Source organism: Sturnira hondurensis, unplaced genomic scaffold (assembly GCF_014824575.4).
Source record: "Sturnira hondurensis isolate 20B ecotype Veracruz unplaced genomic scaffold, ASM1482457v3 Scaffold0022566, whole genome shotgun sequence".
Lineage (NCBI taxonomy): Eukaryota > Metazoa > Chordata > Mammalia > Chiroptera > Phyllostomidae > Sturnira > Sturnira hondurensis.
The window spans coordinates 9937335-9958630 of record NW_028095197.1 but is presented as its reverse complement, the minus strand read 5'-3'; the positions used below and the strand labels follow the sequence as shown (position 1 = coordinate 9958630).

The following is a 21296-nucleotide window of genomic DNA, read 5'->3' as shown; positions in this document are numbered from 1 at the left end:
GACTTTAAAGAGCTGGCATCCTTTTTTCCACTTTTACTTTTTCTCTTTTTTCCTTTTGGAAGCCAAATATTAAAGACTAAACGTTCAAAAACAGCTGCAGCTATGAGAAAACTTAGAAAGTGACTGTGCATGCTCAGAAAGAGGCCCAGAAACACCTGGGGAGACCTTCAGTTTACACTTCAGGCTGATGCTCGGCACAGAGGCAGCCTACAACCATTAAAGAAAGGAAAACAATTTTAAAAGAAAACAGCAAACCCTATGAAAAAGGGAGAATTTGATTTGCAGATTTACCATACTGTTAGATTCAAATGTCCGGTTTTCAACAAAATATCACAAGGTGTACAAAAAAAAAACCCAACAGCAGGAAAGTATGGCCCATTTAAAAAGAAAAAAATCGACAAAAACTGTCCCTGAAAAAGACCTCATGGCAGATTTACTAGACAAACACTTTCATACAGTTATCTTTAAAGATCTCAGAGAACTAAAGGAAGATGTATGGAATCAAGAAAGTAATATATGAACAAAATGGAATCTTAATGCCCTGGCTGGTGTAGCTCAGTGGATTGAGCGCGGGCCTGCGAACCACACGATCACGGTTCGATTCCCAGTCAGGGCACATGCCTGGGTTGCAGACCAGTTCCCGGCAGGGGACTCACAAGAGGCAACCATACATTGATGTTTCTCTCCTTCTCTCTTTCCCTTCCCCTCTAAAAATAAATAAATAAAATCTTGTTAAAAATTTTTAAAAAAATGGAATCTTAATATAGAGAAAACCTAAAAAGAAACCCAAAGAAATTCTGGAGTTGAAAAGTACAAGAACTGAAATGGAAAATTCACTAGAGAGATTCAAAGGGAGATTTGAGCAGGCAGGAAGAACCAGTGAAGATGAAGATAGGGCAATGGAAATTATAGACTCTGAGAAACAGGAAAAGATTGGAAAAAAAACAGTAAGTAGACCAACAATACGCATTATATTATGGGAATCCCAGAAGGAGAAGAGAGACAAAGGGGCAGAGAGAATATTGGAAGAAATAGTGGCTGAAAATGTCTCGAATTTGATGAGAGACATGAATGTAAACATCAAATTTAATACAAACTGAAGGAGACCCACACTAAATCACGTTATTAGCAAATTTTCTAATGCCAAAGACAGATATCTTGAAAGCGGAGAGAAGTGACTCATCACATACACGAGATCCTTTATAAAATTATGATATTTCCCATCAGCAACCTCAGAAACCAGAAGGCAGTGGCTTAAAATATTCAAAGTGCTAGAAGCCACCAACCAAGCATCCATATTTGGCAAAGCTTCCCTTCAAAAGTGAGCAAGGAATCAAGACATCTTTGGGTAAACAAAAACTGAGGGAGTTCATTAGCACCAGACCTGCTTAGGACAAAGCCAGGCCCGAGTGGGCTTAGACCCCAGTGAGTCTAGTGGTGTTGCCTCGGGAAACGCCGGGGGAGGCCCGTGGGGTCCCGGGGGAGCGCACTAGGTAGTGACTCACGGGTGTGTGAGGAAATCAAGGTCTCGTCAAGGTATATACATAGGTAATTATAAAAGCTAGTAGCACTATAATTGTTTATATCCCCACTTTTTGTTTTCTACACAATTTAAGAGACTACATTTTTCAAAAGATTTTATTTATTTGTTTTTTAGAGGGGAAGTGAGGGAGAACGAGAGAGAGAGAGAGAGAAAAACATTGATGCGTGAGAGAAACATCAATCAGTTGCCTCTCACACACCCCCAACCACGGATGGTCCCGCAGCCCAGGCATGTGCCCTGACTGGGAATCGAACCACCGACCTTTCATTTTGTGGGATGGTGCCCAAGCCACTGAGCCACACCAGTCAGGGCAAGACTATATTTAAAAACAAAAACAATTATTAGTCTAAAATCTAGTAGTATTATTGGTGTTTAACTCCACATTCCGTTTTCTACATAATTTCAGAGACTAATGCATTTAAAAGAATTATTTGTGTTTTGGGGCGCACAATGTATAAAAATACAATTTTATGAAAGTAACAACCAAAAGGGTAGGAATGGAAGTAGGTACAGAGTTTTTGTATGTTATTAAAGTTAAGCTGTATAAATTTAAATTAGAATGTTATCACTTATGATTTTAAATGCAATCCCCATGGTAACCACAAATAAAATAGCTATAGAATACACACAAAAGGAAATGAGAGAGGAATTTAAATACTTCACTACCCAGAATTAACACAAAAATGATAGTAATGCAGGAAGCAGGGGGGCAAAAAAGTTATATGACATATAGAATACAAACAGAAAAATGACAGAAGTCCCTCCTGATCAAGAATTACTTTAGATGCAAATGGATTAAACTCTCCAGTCAAAAGGCGGATTGGCAGAATGGATAAAACCCCACGACCCAACTGCATGCTCCCTACAAGGGACTCACTTTATATCCGAAGACACAAATCATTGATTGAACGCGAAGTGATGGCAAAGATACTCCATGTGAACAGTGACTGGGAGAGAGCAGGGTGGTTTCACTAAATGCCCGACAAAAGAGGCTAAATTTAAAACAGCTACAAGAGACAGAGCAACACATACATTAATAAAAACTTCAATGCAATGGAAGATACAATAGATCTGATCATTCATGCATCTAATAACAGGCCAGTGAGATCTGTGAAGCGAGAACTGGCAGAATGGGAGGGAATCACAGACAGCTCTCTGCAACAATTGCAGACTTCAGTGTCCCACGGACTAATGGGTAGAACAGCCCGAGAGAAGACGAGCAAGGACCTAGAGGACCTGAGCAGCACGACAACCAACTGCATCCCACGGACACGTGAGGATCACTCTGCCCAGCAGCACAGTACGGATTCGCCTCGTGTGCGTGCGTGACATTTTCCAGGATGGACCATATGTTGAGCCACAAATTATGTCTCAACAGACTTCAAAAGACAGATGTCATACAAAATCTGCTTTCCAGCCACAATGGGGTGAAGCCAGAGATTAATAGCAGAAGTAAAACTAGAAAATTCACACATCTATGGAAATTAAACAACATATTCTTTTTTTTTAAGATTTTATTTATTTATCTTTAGAGAGGAAGGGAAGGAGAGAAGGAGAGAAATATCAATGTATGGTTGCCCCTCGTGAGTCCCCTGCTGGGAACTGGCCTGCAACCCAGGCATGTGCCCTGACTGGGGATCGAACCGTGATCGTGTGGTTCGCAGGCCTGCGCTCAATCCACTGAGCTACACCAGCCAGGACAACATATTCTTAAACAGTGAGTCGAAGAAGGAGTCAAAAGGGAAACGACGTCCAGACGAATGAGAAGAAGATGTGACAGACCGAGACTTAGCAGGCGCAGTGAAAGTCCTGCAAGGGAGGGAGTTTGTAGCTCTAAGGGCTTTGTAAAACAATTAAAAACAGCTCAAATTAACAGCCTAACTTTACCACTTAAGGAACTAGAAAGAGAACCAAATCCAAGGTAGCTGAAGGAGACAGAGATTAGAGCAACAATAAATGGAACAGAGAACAATAAAGAAAATCAATGAAACAAGTTATTTTTTTGTGAAGATCAACAAAATTGGCAAACCTTCAGCTACATAGACTAAGAAAAAGAGAAAGAAGGCTCAAATTAAAATCAGAAATGAATGTGGTGACATTATTATTGATTCTGCCAAAATAGAAAGGATTATAAGAAAGTACTATAAACAGTTGTAGACCAACAGATTGGATTCCCTAGACGAAATGGACAAATCCCTAGAAACCCAAAGCCTCCCAGGACTGAATCACAGAGAAACAGAATGTGTGAATAGACCTGTGACTAGCAAGGGGATGGGACTCAGTGATCAGAAACCTCTCAACAGAAAAAGGCTTCACTAGCAAACATTTCAAGAACAAGGACCAGTCCTTTTTAGATTTTTCAAGGAGGGTGCAGACTAATGAGGGAGCTGGACACCATCAAGATACAGTGTGGCACACGAGATGCTTTGGGGCCTAACAGGAGGGAGAGTCAGGGAAGGCCTCCTGGTGGAGGTGTCTTCTGAGCTGAGTCCTAAAAGTGAGTTACTGTTGTCCAGACAGAGTGGAGAAAAGCCTTCCAAGAAGAGTGGCCGTCAAGACCTGTGGGCCGAAGCAGAGAGGGTGTGTGGGGGGGAGACGTGAGGCTGGAGGGCATGGACGTGGGAGTGTGAAGCTGGGAGCTGTCGAGTGGCTTTGGGTGGGGTGGGTCTCGGTCAGACTTCTGCTTTGAGAGAACTGTGGGTGCTCAGTGGACTTGACAGGTGGTCCTGGAGGCAGGAAGACTTGGGAATCTGTAGCAGAGCCCCTGAGAAGGCTAGTGGTAGTGGGAGGAGGGGGCTCAGGAAGCCCTAGAGGTGGAGGGAAGCCAAGGTGGGGGCCCACGGAAGCAGGTGGAACAGGCTGGCAGGATGGCTCGGTGTCCGTGCTCAGCACACGTTTGGAGATGGTGACCCAGAGGCAGGGGTGCCACAGAATGACAGCCTTGCCCAGGAGGCTTCCACTGTACCCACCAGGATGAGACATGGCCCAGAGACCATGGCTGCGCTGCAAGGCACACCTTTCCCATCTCCATCCCACAGAGGAGAAAAATGGGGCCCAGGGAGGTTACCCGACTTGGCCCGGCTTGTATAAATAGAAATGCAGAGTTCAAGGCAAAGGGAGGCTGTACAGTGTGTGTCCCATGAGGTGGGAGAGAGGTGGTGTGTTGGACGATCAAAAACAGCCCACGTGGTGGCAGCGGAAGGTACAAGGGCAGTGTCCAGAGCCCCAGTGTCCATCCCTGGGCACTGCTCAGTCACACCGCCTGCAGGGGGCTTGCTCTGGGCCGAGGGCCCTGGAAAGGGCTTTACACACATCGGCCCCTGCAAGCCTCTCCAGACTTCAGAGGCAGACTCTGTTGCCCCGTTGTCTATATGGCACAGAGAAGTTAAGGACCTTGCCATTTGTCACCCAGCGAGCAGTGGCCAAACCAGGATAGGACTGCAGGCCGTACAAGAAAGAGCCTGTGCTGTTTCTGCCCACCCCTCCCTCCTTCTTCTGAGACCAGCTCCAGCCCTGCGCCTGGTTCTTGCTCACCTGGTGCCCTTTCTGCCTTGTTGTAAACCCTTGGAACTAGAGCTGGTCTCCTTTCCCTGACATGCAGGGCTGGGGTGGGGAGGGGAGGGGAGACGGAGCTGGGAGAAGGGTGTGCTGCCTGAAGCTGCCCAGGCTCAGGCCTTGGTTGGGCAGCCCCAGCCCAACCAAGTGGCCTGACAGCGCCCCTCTCTCCCCTCCCCACCGGCAGTGTGCCTACCTCCAGGCCAGGAACTGCCAGGTGGAGAGCAAGTACCTGGCAGGGCTGCGGAGGCTGCAGGAGGCCATGGGCAGCGAGGCCAGTGAGTGCGCGGAGCTGCTCAGGCAGCTCATCCAGGAGGCTCTGCAGTGGGAAGCCAGTGAGGCCTCTGCTGAGGCTGTGGAGCTGAGCCCCATCAGGTGAGCCCAGCAGCCAGGGCAGGGAGGGCTCCGTGTGACCTGGGGGTCCCCAGCTGCCCTGCTGTGTGAGCACCACATGTTTCTTACCTCCTTGTACTCTGGTGGGCCCCATTTTACAGCTGAAGCAGGGCAGGCTCAGAGGAGGCAGCCCCTTGGCCTGAGGCCACACAGCACATCAGGGCCACCCACCTGGGTCTGCCTCCCCAGGCCGCCTCCCAGAGGGGTGAAAGGTGGGGAGAGGAGACAGCCATCGGCCTCCCCTGAGCCAGGCCCTTGCTGAGCACAATGGACAAGGACAGTTAAGTAATGACAGAAGGGGCCACGGCCGGAGTGCAAGGCCCTTGGAGGCTGGGTGGCCCAGTGACAGGAGCCCAAGCTGTGGAGCCTGATGTGGGTCACTCACTGTGTGACCCTGGACAAGTCACAGGAATGAACTCTCAGAGCCTCCTGTGCAGCTTCCATGTGTGTGAGGTCACTGCTTTACAGAATTACTAGGGTTCAGTGACGCAGCACACGCAGGGGCAGATCAGTGTTGAATGGAGGAGAGTCTGTCCAGAACTGGTCCCCAGCTCTCCCATCTGTTTGTCCCTGGTGCTGCCTGCACCCCACCCATGTTGGGCTTACTGGCTGTGGAAGTGGGGTTCTCTATTGACAGTGCAAGACTCCTCAGGCCCAAGGCACATGGAGGAATAAGAGGATCCTTCACATTTGCACAGAGTGAATGAGTGACTGTCTCTTGAGCACTTACTGTGTGCCAGGTACTGTGTAGGCCCCCAGCCATTTATAACAGGACCTCAGCAGGTCTTCATGAGGCAGAGCCGGAGTTTCTCTACCCATTGTACAGACAAACAAACTGAAGTTCAGAGAACTGAGTGACCTGTCCAGAGCTGCATGGCTAACCCACAGTGAAGCCATGGCAGGAACCCTGCCCAGGGCGCACCCCCTCCCACTGCCCCTTATCTGGGGAAGGCCTCTGCCAGGGGTTGCTAACACAAGCTTTTGCCGGCAGTGAGTATGATGAGTATGGCTTCCTGACGGTGCCCAACTACGAGGTGGAAGACCTGAAGCTGCTGGCCAAGATCCAGGCACTGGAGGTGCGCTCCCACCACCTGCTGGCCCACGAGGCTATGGAGCGACCCCTGCGAGAGCGCTGGGCTGCGCTGGGTGAGCTCGCACCCTCCGTGGAGCTCAAGCAGCTGTTGCGCATGGGCGTGTCCCAAGAGCACCGGCCTCATGTCTGGAGGTGGCTGGTCCATCGCCGCCTCCAGCACCTGCAGGTCCCCGGCCACTACCAGGAGCTGCTGAGCCGGGGCCAGACCTGCAAGTACCCCGCTGCCCGCCAGATTGAGCTGGACCTGAACCGAACCTTCCCCAACAACAAGCACTTCACCTGCCCCACCTCCAGCTTGCCGGACAAGCTCCGTCGGGTGCTGTTGGCCTTCTCCTGGCAGAACCCCTCCATCGGCTACTGCCAGGGCCTGAACAGGTAGGTGAGGACACAGCCTTTATCCTTCTGGGCAGCCCTCTGTCTCTTTGGAACCTCTCAAGAACCTGGAGAGGTGAGTCCAGGCCTGATGTGACCCCCACTGTGCGGATGGGGACAAGTAGGTGGAAGGACACGTTCAGGGCCGAGGTAGGTCCGAACTCCGCACTCCTCATGCCAGGCCCTGTCTTGCCATTTGTGCTCAGGGTGGTGCTACCCCAAAGAAAACCTGGCGAATGGTCCCCCGAGTTGTGTAATGCACGGCCCAGCTCACAAGTTGGGCAGCTGTCTGGGTCAGGGACCACTTGCTTTCAACAAACCCTCTCAGCAGAGACTAGAGACTACACAGTCATGGGAAGCTGGGCAACAGCCCGGGGCCTCCTTCACTCCATTTCCTGAGGTCGAGGTCTCAGAGTTGTGCAGCTCTGAGATGGCACAGCTCTGCCGCCCTCGGTGGGGCTGCCAGGTCTGGGGCCTCCCGTTCTCGTCTCTGCCTCCTTCTCTCTCAGCAGACCAGCCTCTCTGTCCATTGCTCCTTGGACATTTAGGGCCTGTGGAGGCCATCAGATTGGGGGCCTTGGCCTCTGTGGCTGGAGCTTTGCAGCAGGTGTTCCCTTTTGTCCATGGCCTCATGTCCCAGATCTACATTCCCCAAGGAAGGAATCTGATGGGCCCAGCCTGGATTAATTTCGCCTTCTAGTCCAACAGCAGGAGACAGGGGACAGGGGCAGGCAGACCTGGGGGGCTGCCCCTCCAGCACAATGCTGTGGGGGCTGCCCCTGGATGCCTGCAGGCATCTCAGTAGAGGCGGCAGGATCTCAGAGATTCCAGAAGCAATTTTCACTCAGCTGAAACACATATGCTCCCGAGAGATTTACTGAGTCGTTCCGCTGGTTTTCCAGAATAGATGGTGTGCGATGCTGATTCCACGCAGAATAATCAGTCGGGCTGTCCCTACTCTAACTGGAGTGCTTCCCAAGGGTAGATGTTTTCGATACTTCATTTGCAGTCTAACTTGGGTAAAATTCAGCATATACGTGTGCAGTGACTGGGAATCCTGAGTGAAACCCCAGAACAGTTCTCTGTGCTGAAGAGGTGGGGGCGGTTCCCATCACCAGAAGGGGTCTGAAGCTCACCCTCAGAAGGAAAGAGGCAGGGGTACCTGGGAGGACCTGAGACCGAGAGAGGGGACACCCATGGGGCATTTCTTTACTTCTTTCTCTTCAGTGTTTTCTTTTTTACTGGTTATTGGTATTTGGTAAAATATTCATGTTACTGCTTTAAATAGAAAGTTATTTCTAATAGAAGCTGTTCAAAAGTAGAGGGTGCTGCTGCTGCTTTCCAAGGCTCTTAAACCCAAGCCTGCAGACCCCTTTCACTTGTTGAGTGCCACCATCTAGTGGTAGCCACAGGAACTGTATGTGTCGCATCTAGAGAGCAGTAGTGTGGTAATGTTTTAGAGCTAAGTTAGACCAAACATTTTAAAGCCATTTCCCTTTAAAACATATGTGGAATGCCTTAAACGTTGTCCCCCACCCCACTGCCACAGTCCCTCCTTTGCACACTCACTGGACCTTAAATGTCTTCAGTTGGAGTCTGGCTGCAGCCCTGAGCGGGTCGTAGGCCCTGGTTGGTGCCAGCGGCCTCTCTTCACGGGCCTTGTCATGCGCAGGAACCCAAGCCAATGCTGGCAGCCAGCCTCTGGATCGAGCACATATTGAGGCTCTAGCAGAGTGGGATGAGCTGGGGAGAAGAGCAGGGTGGACTCGTGAGTCCTGAGTTCTGTTCCCACTCTGCCACCAACTGACTGAGTGACCTTGAGCAAGTCAGTTTGGGTTTCTGGGCCTCAGCCTTACCGTGCCTGCAGTGGCTGTATCTCGACCCACAGGATGCAGCCGCCTTGCCTTGTGACAGGCCCTGAGGCAGCTTGGACTCGGTGGGAAAAAGTGCTGTGATCAATTAGTGACGTCTGCCCTGGGCACCGTCAGAGTGTGGTGGCCAGTGTAGCATGCATTTGCTATCCCCGAACTCAATGACCTCTGAACCCCCACCACCACCACCCTTCCCCAGCTCTGAGAGGGCAGAGCTTGCTGTTTCCCAGGAGACCTGTGACTCTTGTCTCCATCCACTCTACTCAGACTCAAGAGGGCTTGTACAAATATTGTAGCCAAAATGGAGAGAGAATCCATCTCAATATGTTGGGGAGATCAAAGGGATTTTTTTTCTTTTGAGAACTGACCCAGTTTCTCTGAAAAAACATGAACCTGGGAAGAGGTTGGAGGTCACGAATCCAATCCAGTAAAAGCCCAGAGAAGCATAAACATCTGGACAATGCAATGTGCTCAGCATGCCCATTGAGAGTGTGAGCCTGGCCAGCGCTGCAGTGTGGGAGCTGAGGGTGTTCCGTGGGTACGCTGTAGAAAGGGGGCTCCCCTAGCCCACCAGACGGCCCTGGGTGGTGATGCTCCTTTCCCTGCAGGGGTTCTCAGGCTGTGCTGGGACCCTGTGCATCACTACTCTCTGAAAGGGAGCTGGAGTGTACAGCATCCCCCAACACCCGTCTGTGGGACCTTGTGTTCACCTTGCTTCATGGCAGACGAGTACATTTGGGAGAATATATTCTTGGATTGTTCCCGGGGAAAGACCCATCAAGAAAGATGGGAGTAGAGAAAATAGTGCTTCCTTCAGGCAGACTTCCAGCCCAGCACTGTAGGGTTTTTCTTTCCTGCCCTTGATCTCATTAGAGCCCCATGATAACTTTAGGTGTGCGGGGAGCAAGGGAGAAAAAGAATTCCGTGCATGGAGCAGCTGGTGCATGCCAGACAGGGGGCGTCTTCTCACTCCAGTGCCTCACAGTCCCGGAGGTCGATGCCAGTCCCACAGGTGGCAGGCTCAGAGACGTTAGCACACCCCCAGAGGTCTTGAAGCCTGCAGATATTAAGATGAGAATAATTAATATTTGTAAAGCATTCACCACGTGTCAAGCACTGTGCTGGGCATTTAGCATGTATTTACTGTGTTTACCCCCATAAGAATCCTGTGATTATTAAGAGGATGCCGAAGCCCAGAGAAGTTAAGTAACTTGCCTGGGGTGACCCAGCAAGGAAGTGGCAGGGCCCAGATTCACGCCCAGGCGATGGGACTTCAGAGGTCCTGCTCTGACATGATCCTCATCTCTCTGGAACTGCTCGATGTAGTCCTCCCCCAAAGCATGTTTGTCTCACCAGGGAGTCAGGTCTGTCACGAGCTGCCTGGCTGTGACTTCTGTGGGTCACTCCAGTTTTTCCCCCCAACACAGGCTGGCAGCCATCGCTCTACTGGTCCTGGATGACGAGGAGAGTGCTTTCTGGTGCCTGGTGGCCATTGTGGAGACCATCATGCCAGCTGATTACTACAGCAAGACGCTGACAGCGTCCCAGGTAAGCAGGGCCAGGAGGGGACCTAGTGGTTACACAGGTCAGACCCTGAGTTGTTCCTGCAAGCCAATGAATCTCAGAAAGGTCAGGAATCTCTCAGAATGGGCCAGGAGCTACTCACTGGGACAGCTAGGAAGTTCTGGTGCGCTGCTGACCTTTAGAATTTGGGGGGCCCTGCCCCCACATGATAGATTGTTGTTATTCCAGGGGTAACCTTATGTCGTTAGACACTGTTGGTTTCCTGGGGAGGGGAGGAGAAGAAAATCTAATGTCACTTGCTATTTGCCATTAAAGAATTTCAGAATAGAGGTCAGGTAGGGTGGAAGATGGGACTGGAAGGATGGAGGTGGTGATGATTCTTCATATACGCTCATTGCCCACTGAGAAGCGCAGAACCTCCGCTGTCTCAGGACCTCCTCCACTGCCAGCCGAGCACAGGCCAGGCCTGCAGTCCAGCGACAGAGTCAGGGCCGGCCCCTCCAGCACTCAGCTGTTTTGCCGGGTTTGTTGAGAGATGTAAACGAAAAACCATTTCGAACCTCCCATCTCCCCCTTTCCACACCTCCCGCCTCTCCGGCCTCACCCCTTGTCCTCTTCTGGCTGCATCGGCACCATCTGCTTTAGGGAGAAAGGCCACCTTGAGGGTGGTTGGTCACCCTCACCTTGGTCACTTCCCAGCCTTAAACCCACCAAGCCGTTACCTGCCCACCCACTCTGTTCCACTTTCCTGCTGCGGTCATGTGACACCAGGCCTTTTTCTGGGGCATCCGCCAGGTGGGAAGCCCAGGAGAGCGTGGGCACGCAGGTGTGAGCGGAAGGTCAGGGCTGGAGGTCGAGAGCTGGCATCATGGGGAAGCAGGCAGTGAGTCGGGCAAGGAGGTGTCTGGCTGCCCGGAAGGAGAGCAGCATACGAGGGGGATCCTTGTCAGGGAAAGACAAAGCTGAAGGCTCCTTCTAGCCCCCTGCTCTGCCATCCTGGCACGTGGCTTTCACCCTCCAACTCATCACCCTGTGGTCACCGGACAGCTGCAGCGCCTCCGGCGCCACGGCCACGGCCCAGGCGGGAAGAAGCAGAGGGTGAAAGGCAAGAGCCAGGTCCTGTCACACAGCTTCCCCCAACCCCGCACCTCCTGCTCACACCTCCCCTGCACAACTCTATTGCAGGGCGCCTCTGGTCGCAAGGCAGGCTGGGAAGTGTTCCATATTGTATCTTCACATTTTAACATCCCCAAAGTTGCATGTTATGTAACCAATATGTGGTGGTGGGTTGTTTTTGTTTTCAGTTTTTAGAAACTCATTTTGAGAAAATTTTGAATGTCAAAAAAAAATGAGAAAACAGTGTGCGAACGTCCGTGAATCCATAACCTAGTCTCTGTGATTATGAACACGGGGGGCCGGTGCTTTTCCTTGGGAACCGCCACCCCCTCCTCCTACTTTGATGATCCTGAAGTAAACCTCAGACCTCACATCAGTTTGACCATAAACCCTTCAAAAGGCTCAGTGGCACCCTAGGGTGAATGAATCGACCCAGGTTTTGAGCTGGACACTAGGCCTACACAGTGGGCCTGGGCTTCTGGGAGAGGAAGGAAGGAAAGGGAGGGTGCAGCGCGGCCGGCAGCCAACGCCTGGAAGATGACTCGGGTGGAAGGGAAGGGCTAGGAAACCAGCGGTTATGGAAACGAGCAACAGGAGGCTCGGCGGCTGGTCTAGGAGGTGGAGCGTGGACCACAGAAGAACCATGCCTTAGAGTCAGGGAAGGAGCCGGTGCTGAGAGTAACCCACAGGGCTGAGTAAAACAAGGGGGCAGGCGTGACAGCGACCACACGGAGAGGCCGTGGGCACCCGTCACCCAGCAGCATGCCCCTTTAGGATTCCTTGATGTTCAGGGTAGCAGGACAGTGCGGTTCCTCCTGGCACCTGCCCCCAGGGCCCCCCAAACATACACAGAGCATCCTGCGCATTGCACCCAAAGTGGGTGCAGAGGGGCAGCCATAGTGTCGGCTCGAGGCTCAGAGGGGCGAAGGGGCCAAAGCTCCACCGGCCACGACCTTAGCAGCCCACAGAGACCTCTGGGCCAAAGCTTGGCGCTGCAGCCTGGGAACAGTGGAGGGTGTGTTGCTACACCTTCTCCCAGCCAGGCTGGCTCTGTGCTCCTGAGCGGGGCAGGACCCAGGCTGAGGCTCCAGAACTGTGTGTGGCTGGATAGCAGGGGCAGGGTAGGAGGGTGGCAGCCCTTCCCTGGACCAGCAGCTGACAGGCTGTCTCGCCGGCCTCCAGGTGGACCAGCGGGTGCTTCAGGACCTCCTCTCGGAGAAGCTGCCCAGGCTGATGGCCCACCTGGGGCAGCACCGCGTGGACCTCTCTTTCATCACCTTAAACTGGTTCCTTGTGGTCTTTGCCGACAGTCTCATCAGCAGTATTCTCCTGCAGGTCTGGGACGCCTTCCTCTATGAGGGCACCAAGGTAGGGCACTGTCGGGGGTGAGCAGGAGGCTCCTGGGCAAGACCCTTCACCCTCAGGGCCTCAGTTCGGCCCCTGGAAAACGGGAGGGCAGTGGCACCTGTGAGGGTTGTTGGGCACATCTGTCAGGAGCGTGGCTTGTAAACTGAGTGCTTTGCAAGTGCTTGAGGAAGTGGTGCAGCCTCCAGAGGCACTCCCTGAAGTTGGGGGAAGCTCCTTTCCCCGGAGACCCGGGAGGCACACCCCTATTCCATCTGCCACCGCTCAATCACCTGGGCCCCTCCTTCTCTTCCTCCTGCTTGGATGGAGCCCTGGATTGGGAGGTTGGCGCTTGGGTCTGGTCCCAGCTCTGCCCCTGACCTTGCTAGGAGACCCTGGACAGGCCCTCGCCCACCATCCAGCCGTTTCCACAGGGTAGCTGGTAACATACCACCCGGCACAGCGTATGGAGAGCCCTCAGCTTTGTCGTTCTGCTGACTCCTGCTGGCACCCCTTGTAAAGACAGTACTACCCCCACTTGGTCCCACTGGGGCCAGGGCCTCACCAAGGGCCCCAGGACAGGTCCCGGCAGAGATGGGACTCAGCCCCAACCCCCAGATTCCAAGCTGTGCTCCTCGCTGGGGCTTCCAATCTGTGCCCCCCCACCCCAGGCCTCCTTGCACATGTGCCTCCTGCAAGCTTTCAGCCTCTGCTGCCTGTCCAGGACCCCCGCTGCCTGGTTCTCCTCCCTCTGGGAACTTCCTGCCCTGGCCCCCATGCCCCACCTGAGCCCCCACCTGGTCCCCAGGTGCTGTTCCGATACGCCTTGGCCATTTTCAAGTACAATGAGGAGGAGATCATAAGGCTGCAGGACAGCCTGGAGATCTACCAGTACCTGCGCTTCTTCACCAAGACCATTTGCAACAGCCGGTGAGAACCACCTCTGCCCCCACCCACACCCACTTATGTGTCCCCTTCCCCAGAAGCCTTCCCTGGCCAACCTTTCCCTAGTGGGTTAGAGCTCCCATAGCCCTGAGCTTCCTCCTGCCTCAATACATATGACTTTGGGTGGAAACTGTCTCCTTCACCGTTTCCTCCCTGGAAGGTGAGCTCCCCAGGGGCAGAGGCCAGGGGCTGTGGCCGCCTGCCTTGGAAGGCACGGTTTGTGCAGGCACCATGGGGCACTGTGCCCGGAGCTGACTGTGCTGTCCCCACCAGGAAACTGATGAACATCGCCTTCAATGACATGAACCCCTTTCCCATGAGACAGCTGCAGCAGCTGCGGACGGCGCACCGGGAGCGGCTGGAGGCCGAGCTGCGGGAGCTGGAGCTACTCAAGGCCGAGTACTTGGAGACTCGGGCGTCCCTGGACCCAGTGATGCCTGAGGGTTGCACCAGCGAAGACGAGGGGGACGCGGAGGCCTGACTGGCCACTGCTGTTCCCCAAAGCACTTTCTCACCCTCAACTGGCAGGCCCACAGGAGGACAGCCACGGAGCAGGGGTCCAGCCCCATGAGCCCCATCACTGGGTGACGCTTGCCGAGCCCCTCCCTCTGGGCGCCAGCCTCCCATCAGACCTTGTCTGCTGGTCGGGCTCTCTCCCCACGCATACGAAGGACTGGGCGTGCGCACCAGGGCCGCTGCCCTTCCTCACGCCCTCCTCTTCCTCACTCCCTCCTCGGAGCACTCTGCGTGCACACCAGAGTGCTGTCTCTGTGGGGAGCCTGGAGCGTTCCCTGAGTGTATCTGCGTAAAACAGTGTAAATGTGAGAAACTGTTCCCAAGCTTTGGAACTCAACACGACTCTCAGTAACCACCTGATCCTGGGTGAGTCCATCACTAGCACCTTCCCAGCCAGGGACATCCCTGGCTGCTGGTCTATGTCTGCAGGGCCAGTGCCCCCCGCAGACGCCCCTGAGGAGCTAGGGCCCTGTGCACATGGGGCTTCTGTCTCTCTGGGCAAGAGCACCTCCCCAGTGCCTGCAGGCCTGTGTTCCAGGCCCGGCTCCTGACTGCTGGGGCCTGTTCTTGAGCCTTGGACCTGGGCCCTCCTTTCTGCTCACAGCACACATGGGTGGGAGCGGGCTCCCCAGGAAACCCCTGCCCCCACCAGGAGGAGTGGGGTGTGGGCAGAGAGCCCGGGATCCGTTGTCCCCTGGTCTCCCAGCACCAGCCTTGTAGGCCTCTTCTCAGAGAATGAGTGTTGGGAGGTGAGGGAAAGGCAGTGAGAGGGGCAGCTGCAGCCCTTCCTCAGCAGACAGAGGCTTCCGCCACCCGCTCCAGGCTGGGTCAAGGCCACCGGGTAACTGTGGCAGCTCGTTTCTCAGCGGAGGTCGGCAGTCTTTGGTACGAAGGACTGGGGGTGCCGGATTCTCCCATGGAAACCTAGCTCTGCCCTGAGGCTCTCTGCAGGGCCCAGGAGGAGACCACGCCTATCTCTGGGGACCAGAGACTGGCCCTCCGTCACCCGCTGGCCTAGTCCTGGGTTGACACACCCAGCGCCCGGTTCCCCCATGCACAGCCCTGGACAGCCCTGGGGAGGGCACACTCTGGTTCCCTTCCTACCACATTCACGGGGGCTCCAGGACATCAGGTTTCCTGTAGATTCCCCACACGGGGGCCTGGTGGCCTTTCTCCTTTTTACTGTACTTACATGCCGAGGCCCTTTCATCACCAGACGGTATCTGTGCAGTAAGCCTAAGGGCCGTCACTGGGAGACAAGGAGACAGTGCTGGTGCTGAGCCTGGTGCCTGGCACAGTGGGGCCCACAGTGCGGCGCAGCCATGGGCAGAGTGGCCCTTTTTTTTTTTAAAGATTTTATTTATCTTTAGAGGGGAAGGGAAGGAGAGAGGGAGAGAAATATCCATGTATGGTTGCCTCTCACGCGTCCCCTGCTGGGAACTGGCCAGCAAACCCAGGCATGTGCCCTGACTGGGAATCGAACCGTGATCCTTTGGTTCGCAGGCCCGCGCTCAATCCACTGAGCTACACCAGCCAGGGCTAGAGTGGCCCTTTCATGCAGAAGAGGCCAGCAGAAGGCCCAGGGTTCCTAGAGACTCTGGGCCCAGCTGACCCCTTAGACTCCAGCCTTGAAAACCAAATTCCTCAGCAAAAAGTACACAAGCCCGGATCAGTGGCTTCCAGATAAATGGCACCCAGCTCTCCTGCCCCCCATCCCCCACCCACTCCCACCTCTTCCTTCCGTCCCTCAGCTTCCCCTCCAGCCCTGGCCCATTCTCTCCCTCCCCTGCCTCCCTCATCTCCCCATCTCCCACTTTTCTTCCCCTCTCCTCCACAGTCTACCCTCTCCACATACCCGCATCCAGGCAGAGGAGAAGCTCTCTGTGGGGGAAAGGGTGAGGCTTCACAGTCAACCCAGCCCTGTGTAACCCGACCTGTCCCTACGTGACTACACCACAGAATCGCCTAAGCAGCTTTTTAAAAATACTGGTGCTGGGCCTCACTCGGAGCCTGTTGCGGAGCATGGGCATTACGACACCCAGAGGCTGGGGGCCCGCAGAAAAATGAGGACCAACGAATGGGGCCTCCTCCGGCCCTGTAGATGCATGGACAGTTAAGAGCCAGAGCCAGGAATGAGAGCTGCCTGTCCTGGAGCCCCCGCCCACTGCAGGCCAAGCTGGGTTTGCAGATGAGGGACGAAAGGGTCAGGCTGGTCCACTTGCCCGGAGTCACACAGCCACAGGAAGTTTAAGCCATGCTCATATCTAAAGTCCCTAAATGCAAAACTAGGGAGGGCTCCTCCCTGCTCCCCACCTCTTGTATGGAACCTAGAACACCTCCTGAGGACCCAGAGGAAAGGGCGGGCCTGGCCCTCAGCCACCTGAGTGGTCGGTGCCGGCCTGTAGGGTGGGCTCCAGGCAGGGGAGAATGGGAGGAAGCGCCTCCCACCCCGCCAGCCATAGCAGGGACAGGTGGGGAAGGAGGCAGTCCTGACAAGGCCTGGGGCTGCTGCTGCTGCTGCTGCTCCTAGAGAGCCAGCCCACCCTCCCCTTGCTCCCCCTGGAGGGCTTGGGGGCCTACTGCTGGTGTCAGGTTCCAGGCCCTGCACGGCAGCTGTCGCCCCCATCCCCAGAGGCCGCAGCCTTCCAGGGCTGGAGGATCTGATCCCTCACAGCCCCACCTTCCTACCCCAGGGGATGGGACCTCTTGCTCAAAGCATCCCTCTCCAGGCGTTAGACCCCCAGCACGCTGAGGTCCGCACTCCATTCTGCAGGGGAGGTAGAGGTAACTGCAGGGAAGGAGGTAACTCCTTACCCAGGGGACCTCCCTGGGCTGAAATCCCCAAGAATACAGGGACTCCTCAAAGCACACAAACAGGTCTGGAGGGCACTTTGGGAGCCCCCTACCACAGACCACCTGTCTTCAGGGCCACTCCTCCCCAACACTCAGAACCTCACCTCCCGCTGCCCCTGTTTCCCTTCAATCTCCCAAGGGCACAAGGCTGTGTGGTGCAGAGAGTTCCACGCTGGGCGGGTAGGTGGAGAACTTGCCTCATACATACACATCTTCTGGTCCCTTCCACGGCTGATTCAACAAAACAGGGCATGCTGCCACCTAGGGAAGAAAGCTGTTGGCTTCCTGGCCCCTCCCAGTCAGCAGTGTGGCTCAGTACAGGTACTGGCAGACAGGCCCAACTTTGGAGCCGGACCTATTGAGTGGTTTTCTAGCTAGGAGCCCATGGGCAAGTCACCTCCACTCTGGCCTCAGTATCCCCATGTGTACAATGCAGACAGTGGTTGGGGAATAGCCTTCCTTAAATGGACCAGGGTTAGGAGGAGGGAAAGGGCAGGAAAGGGAGGACCCCCCTCCATATACACACAGCATCTCCAAGAAGGGTCCTTATTACAGAACCCTCCAATGGCCTCCCCTCTGCCCCTCGGTCCACATGCCCACAGGCCCCAGAGGTCCCTGTCAAACCAGCTTTCCCCCAAACACAGCCCCAGCCACCTACCTCCATGGCACGGGGTGGGATGATGCAAAAGCAAGGCTGGGAGGGCACATCCACAGAGCATCTGGGAAGGCTTCCTGGGGAGGGTGGGGTGCCGGTGCCAAGCCCGGAAAGAAAGATGAGTAGGTTTAGGCAGTGGGAGGTGATGCGGTAAGAGAATTCCTCATGGAAGAGAAAGTGCGAGCAAAGGCACAGAGGTGTGAGCGTGCAAGGGGGTGGGAGGATGCACAAGAGATACCGCCTGCGCCCCAGCTGAATTAAGATGTTCAGATGCTTTAGCCTTCAAAAAGCTATGGTGCCCACCCCCCAGGTGTAATTAAAAATAAAGGTAATACTGGACCATAAGTATAGGGAACTCCCACAACATTGTGATTTTCCGTGTGCTTCTTTGGAACATCAAAGATCCAAGTCTGTCATGCCGATACTCAGATGTGCGTTCAGTTGGCCTACTGAGCAGGCGGGCTCTCGGAGTCCCGGGTCAGGGCCGCGGAGGTGAGGCTTGGCAGGCGGCACCGAGGGGCTGGGCTCCCCGCGGCAGTCAGGGAGCCTATCAATTGGCTCCGGGCAGGACAGCCACCCAGGGAACACGGAGTCTCAGGCTTTGGCCCTGGCTGTTCTAAGGAGATAAACAAGAGCCCCCAAGTACTTAGTGACTCTAAGCCTCGATTTTCCTCTTATCTGTAAAGTGGGGGTAATCCTAGTGGCGAAATAGAGCAGTTACCAGGATGAAATGAAATAATACACGCGATAGGACATAGTATGTGCTGGCACTCACTCAACAAACGCTGCGTGCCTACTATGTCGCAGGCATTGTTCTAAGCCCTGCAGATACAACACCGAACAAAACAAGGAGCTTCTCTCTGGAGAGGTGGAGTGGATATCGACTTGAGCCACTCTGCCTAGTGTTGAATTATAGCTGTGTTCTCAGCTTCCTGATATGTAAAATATATGTAAAATGAGTAACCTCCTAGGCTTCTGTGACGGTTGAGTGAGGTAATGCATTTAAAGCGCATAGAACACTGCCTGATTTCGAAAGCGTTAGGTTATTCAAAGACGGCCCCCTCCCCACCTGCATCTCCGGATTGCTAGGGTACTTAAGACTCCAAGCCTGCCAGACTGCGCAGCAGCGCCCCCTCGTGGCTACCCCAAGAAGGAAGGGAGTGTCCTTCCGACACTGGGGCGGCGCTGCTTGCTCTTCTCCAGGGTTGAGTTTACCTAGCGCTCCTGCGGCAGGCTCTGCGCGCGCACTTTTCCAAGCGGGTAAATTAGATCGTCTCCTCTAATTCTCAAATAGCTCTCTGAGGCCGATTACTGTTTTCATTTCACCTGGGGGGAAATGGAGGCTGAGGGAAGTCAAGTACCTTGTCCGTGCCAGGAAGCCAGGGACTGGCGGGATGTGAAGCCAGGAGGGTCTGACTGTCCCCAGCGTCAGCCTGGTCGCCGGGGAGCCCGCCCCAATCACTGCGGCGTGTGCGCGCCTGTTTTGTGCGTGTGTGCACGCCCGGAGACCAGCCCGGGGGGGCCAGGAGAGCAGTCGGGAGAGTGGGGAAGGAGGGGCGCCCCCGCGGAGTGCGCGGGCGGGGCTTGTGCCGGGCTCCTGCCCCGCCCACCCACCCCGCCCGCCAGGCTTCAGGGGGGAGGAGGCGGTGGCTCTGGGCGAGGGGACTCCGCGGGCGGCGAGGAGCTCAGAGCCGGATCCGGACGCCACCGCCACCTGCGCGGCCATCATCAAGGTAGGGCAGCCCTGCGCTGCCAGCCATGCCTTCCTGGTCTGCGCGCTGTGTGTGTGCTGCGTCTCTCTGCTGCAACACCTCGGGAGGGATGCTGGGTCAGGGCGCACCGCGGGGTCCTGGTGGGACACGGGGGACCTGGCTTCCAGCCCCTCCGCGTGACCTTGCACAAAGCACTGCTCCTCTCCAGGCCTCAGTTTCCCCATCCGGATAGAGAGCAATGGTGGCCCCCTCCTCACTGGGCCGTGAGGAAAGGCCGCCCCAAGGTTCAAGCTCCCGACGGCTAGGGCCCGGATGGGCACTGTCTGCACCTCCCACCCCGCTCGCCCGCAGTGAGGCCGCTCACCCTGGGTGTGGCCAGCCAGCCCAGACAGGCCCCCTTGTGGCCTGAGTGCTCCTCGAGACCGTGTTGGGACTCTCCCCCTCCGTATGAAAAACAGGAGGTGGGAACACCCCTAGGTCCCTATTGAGCCGGCCTGAGCGTGCAAGGTGGGCGGTCAGAGTCTGCCGGCCAAGTCTGCTTCGCAGTCTGGGGCTAGGGGATCCCTGAGTTGGAGTGGTGGGGTCCTCGGTGGCAGACTTGCCTGCATGCGCCTGGTTTTCGGGAGTGATATGGGAAGTCCCTTAAATATGCTCAGGCGCTGGCACCCACCTTTATGTCCCAGCCGGATGTGATAGGACTGGCTCACATCAAAGCGTGGACCCCAGAGGCCCGACAGTGCTAAGAGAGCTGTGAGTGGGGTGGGTGGTGGGTATGAGAAAGAGCACAGTCTGAAGAACTGTGGCTTGATGATGCTCTCTGAGTAAAGACCTATGGCATCTGGTCCCGCCCCTCTGAAAGATTCCTTCTGGAAGGTCTTGCTACCCATGGCACACCCATTATGGTGGGGGTCTCACGGGCTGCTCTGGGCACAGAGAACATCTGACCCATAGACAACATCGGACCCCTCCTCCCCAAATCCTCTCACCACCAAGCTGAATAGCTCCAGGCCCAGCAGTTTCTCCAACCAGAGCCCAAGAGACCAAAGGCAAGACTCAGCCTGGGGCTTGTTTGGAGCCCACCCAGGCTAAGACCAGAGTGCGTCCCTGCACCTCCTGGGCGACTTGGGGTCAGCAGCTGCCTTAGAGGTCTGGAGCCAGAGGAGCCAGAGGAGCCCTTCCCCAGGCCCTTCCTGCTGACTGGCCCTCTTCCGCATCTTCCGTTGCCTGCCCTGATTGAGGCATACTTTCTGAGAACCAAGTCTGGGCCTTCTGGTCTCTCTAGTCCCCTTCATGACCTGCTTCTCTCCCAGGAGCTTTCTTACAGCCAAGAGAAAGCAGGGGCCGCCCGTGTCAGCAGAGGTATGTGAGCAGAGGCTGGGTGAGCCACCTTCGACCTCAAGTCTGGGATTCTGAGGGCTGAAGTAAAATGGCCATGCCCTTGCCTTCTGGCCATGGTGGGGCCGCACAGGACTTGGAGCCAGACCGCAAATGAGTGTTATTAGCCCCTCATAAAAGCAGACTAAGTATATGTGCTGTCGCTTGCGTGTCGCTCTGATGCACAGGCTTATGTGCTTCCTAAGTCTCCTGTCATCTCTACATGTGTATAATCTGGGCCCTGTTTCCTGCCTGGCTGGTCCAAGCCATTTTATCCTGGTTTAAGAGCATGACAGATTCTGATTATCAAAAACTCATCCCACCCAGCCACCTGGCTGGGTGGCTCAGTAGCTTGGAGCATCATCCCGTGCACCAAAAGGTCACAGGTTCGATTCCCAGTCAGGGCACATACCTAGGCTGCAGGTTTGAT

General features: G+C 54.9%; 2 protein-coding genes across 4 annotated transcripts in view; both read left to right on the top strand.

The window, feature by feature from the left end:
• TBC1D2 (TBC1 domain family member 2) overlaps positions 1–14595 on the top strand; it is a 45097-nt gene extending 30502 nt beyond the window's left edge. For both annotated transcript variants that reach the window (XM_037035899.1, XM_037035900.1), the window contains 6 exons: positions 5286–5473; positions 6483–6959; positions 10255–10375; positions 12650–12835; positions 13620–13741; positions 14030–14595. In XM_037035899.1, the coding sequence (XP_036891794.1) occupies positions 5286–5473; positions 6483–6959; positions 10255–10375; positions 12650–12835; positions 13620–13741; positions 14030–14237 (1302 nt within the window). In that variant the 3' untranslated portion in view covers positions 14238–14595. The remainder of the gene's footprint in view (positions 1–5285; positions 5474–6482; positions 6960–10254; positions 10376–12649; positions 12836–13619; positions 13742–14029) is intronic.
• A 4816-nt stretch (positions 14596–19411) lies between these two features.
• CORO2A (coronin 2A) overlaps positions 19412–21296 on the top strand; it is a 46974-nt gene continuing 45089 nt past the window's right edge. Inside the window, exon 1 of one of the 2 annotated variants that reach the window (XM_037035845.1) lies at positions 19412–19513. The gene's annotated coding sequence lies outside the window, so the exon portion shown is untranslated. The remainder of the gene's footprint in view (positions 19514–21296) is intronic. The other variant, XM_037035844.1, reaches the window with a different exon arrangement.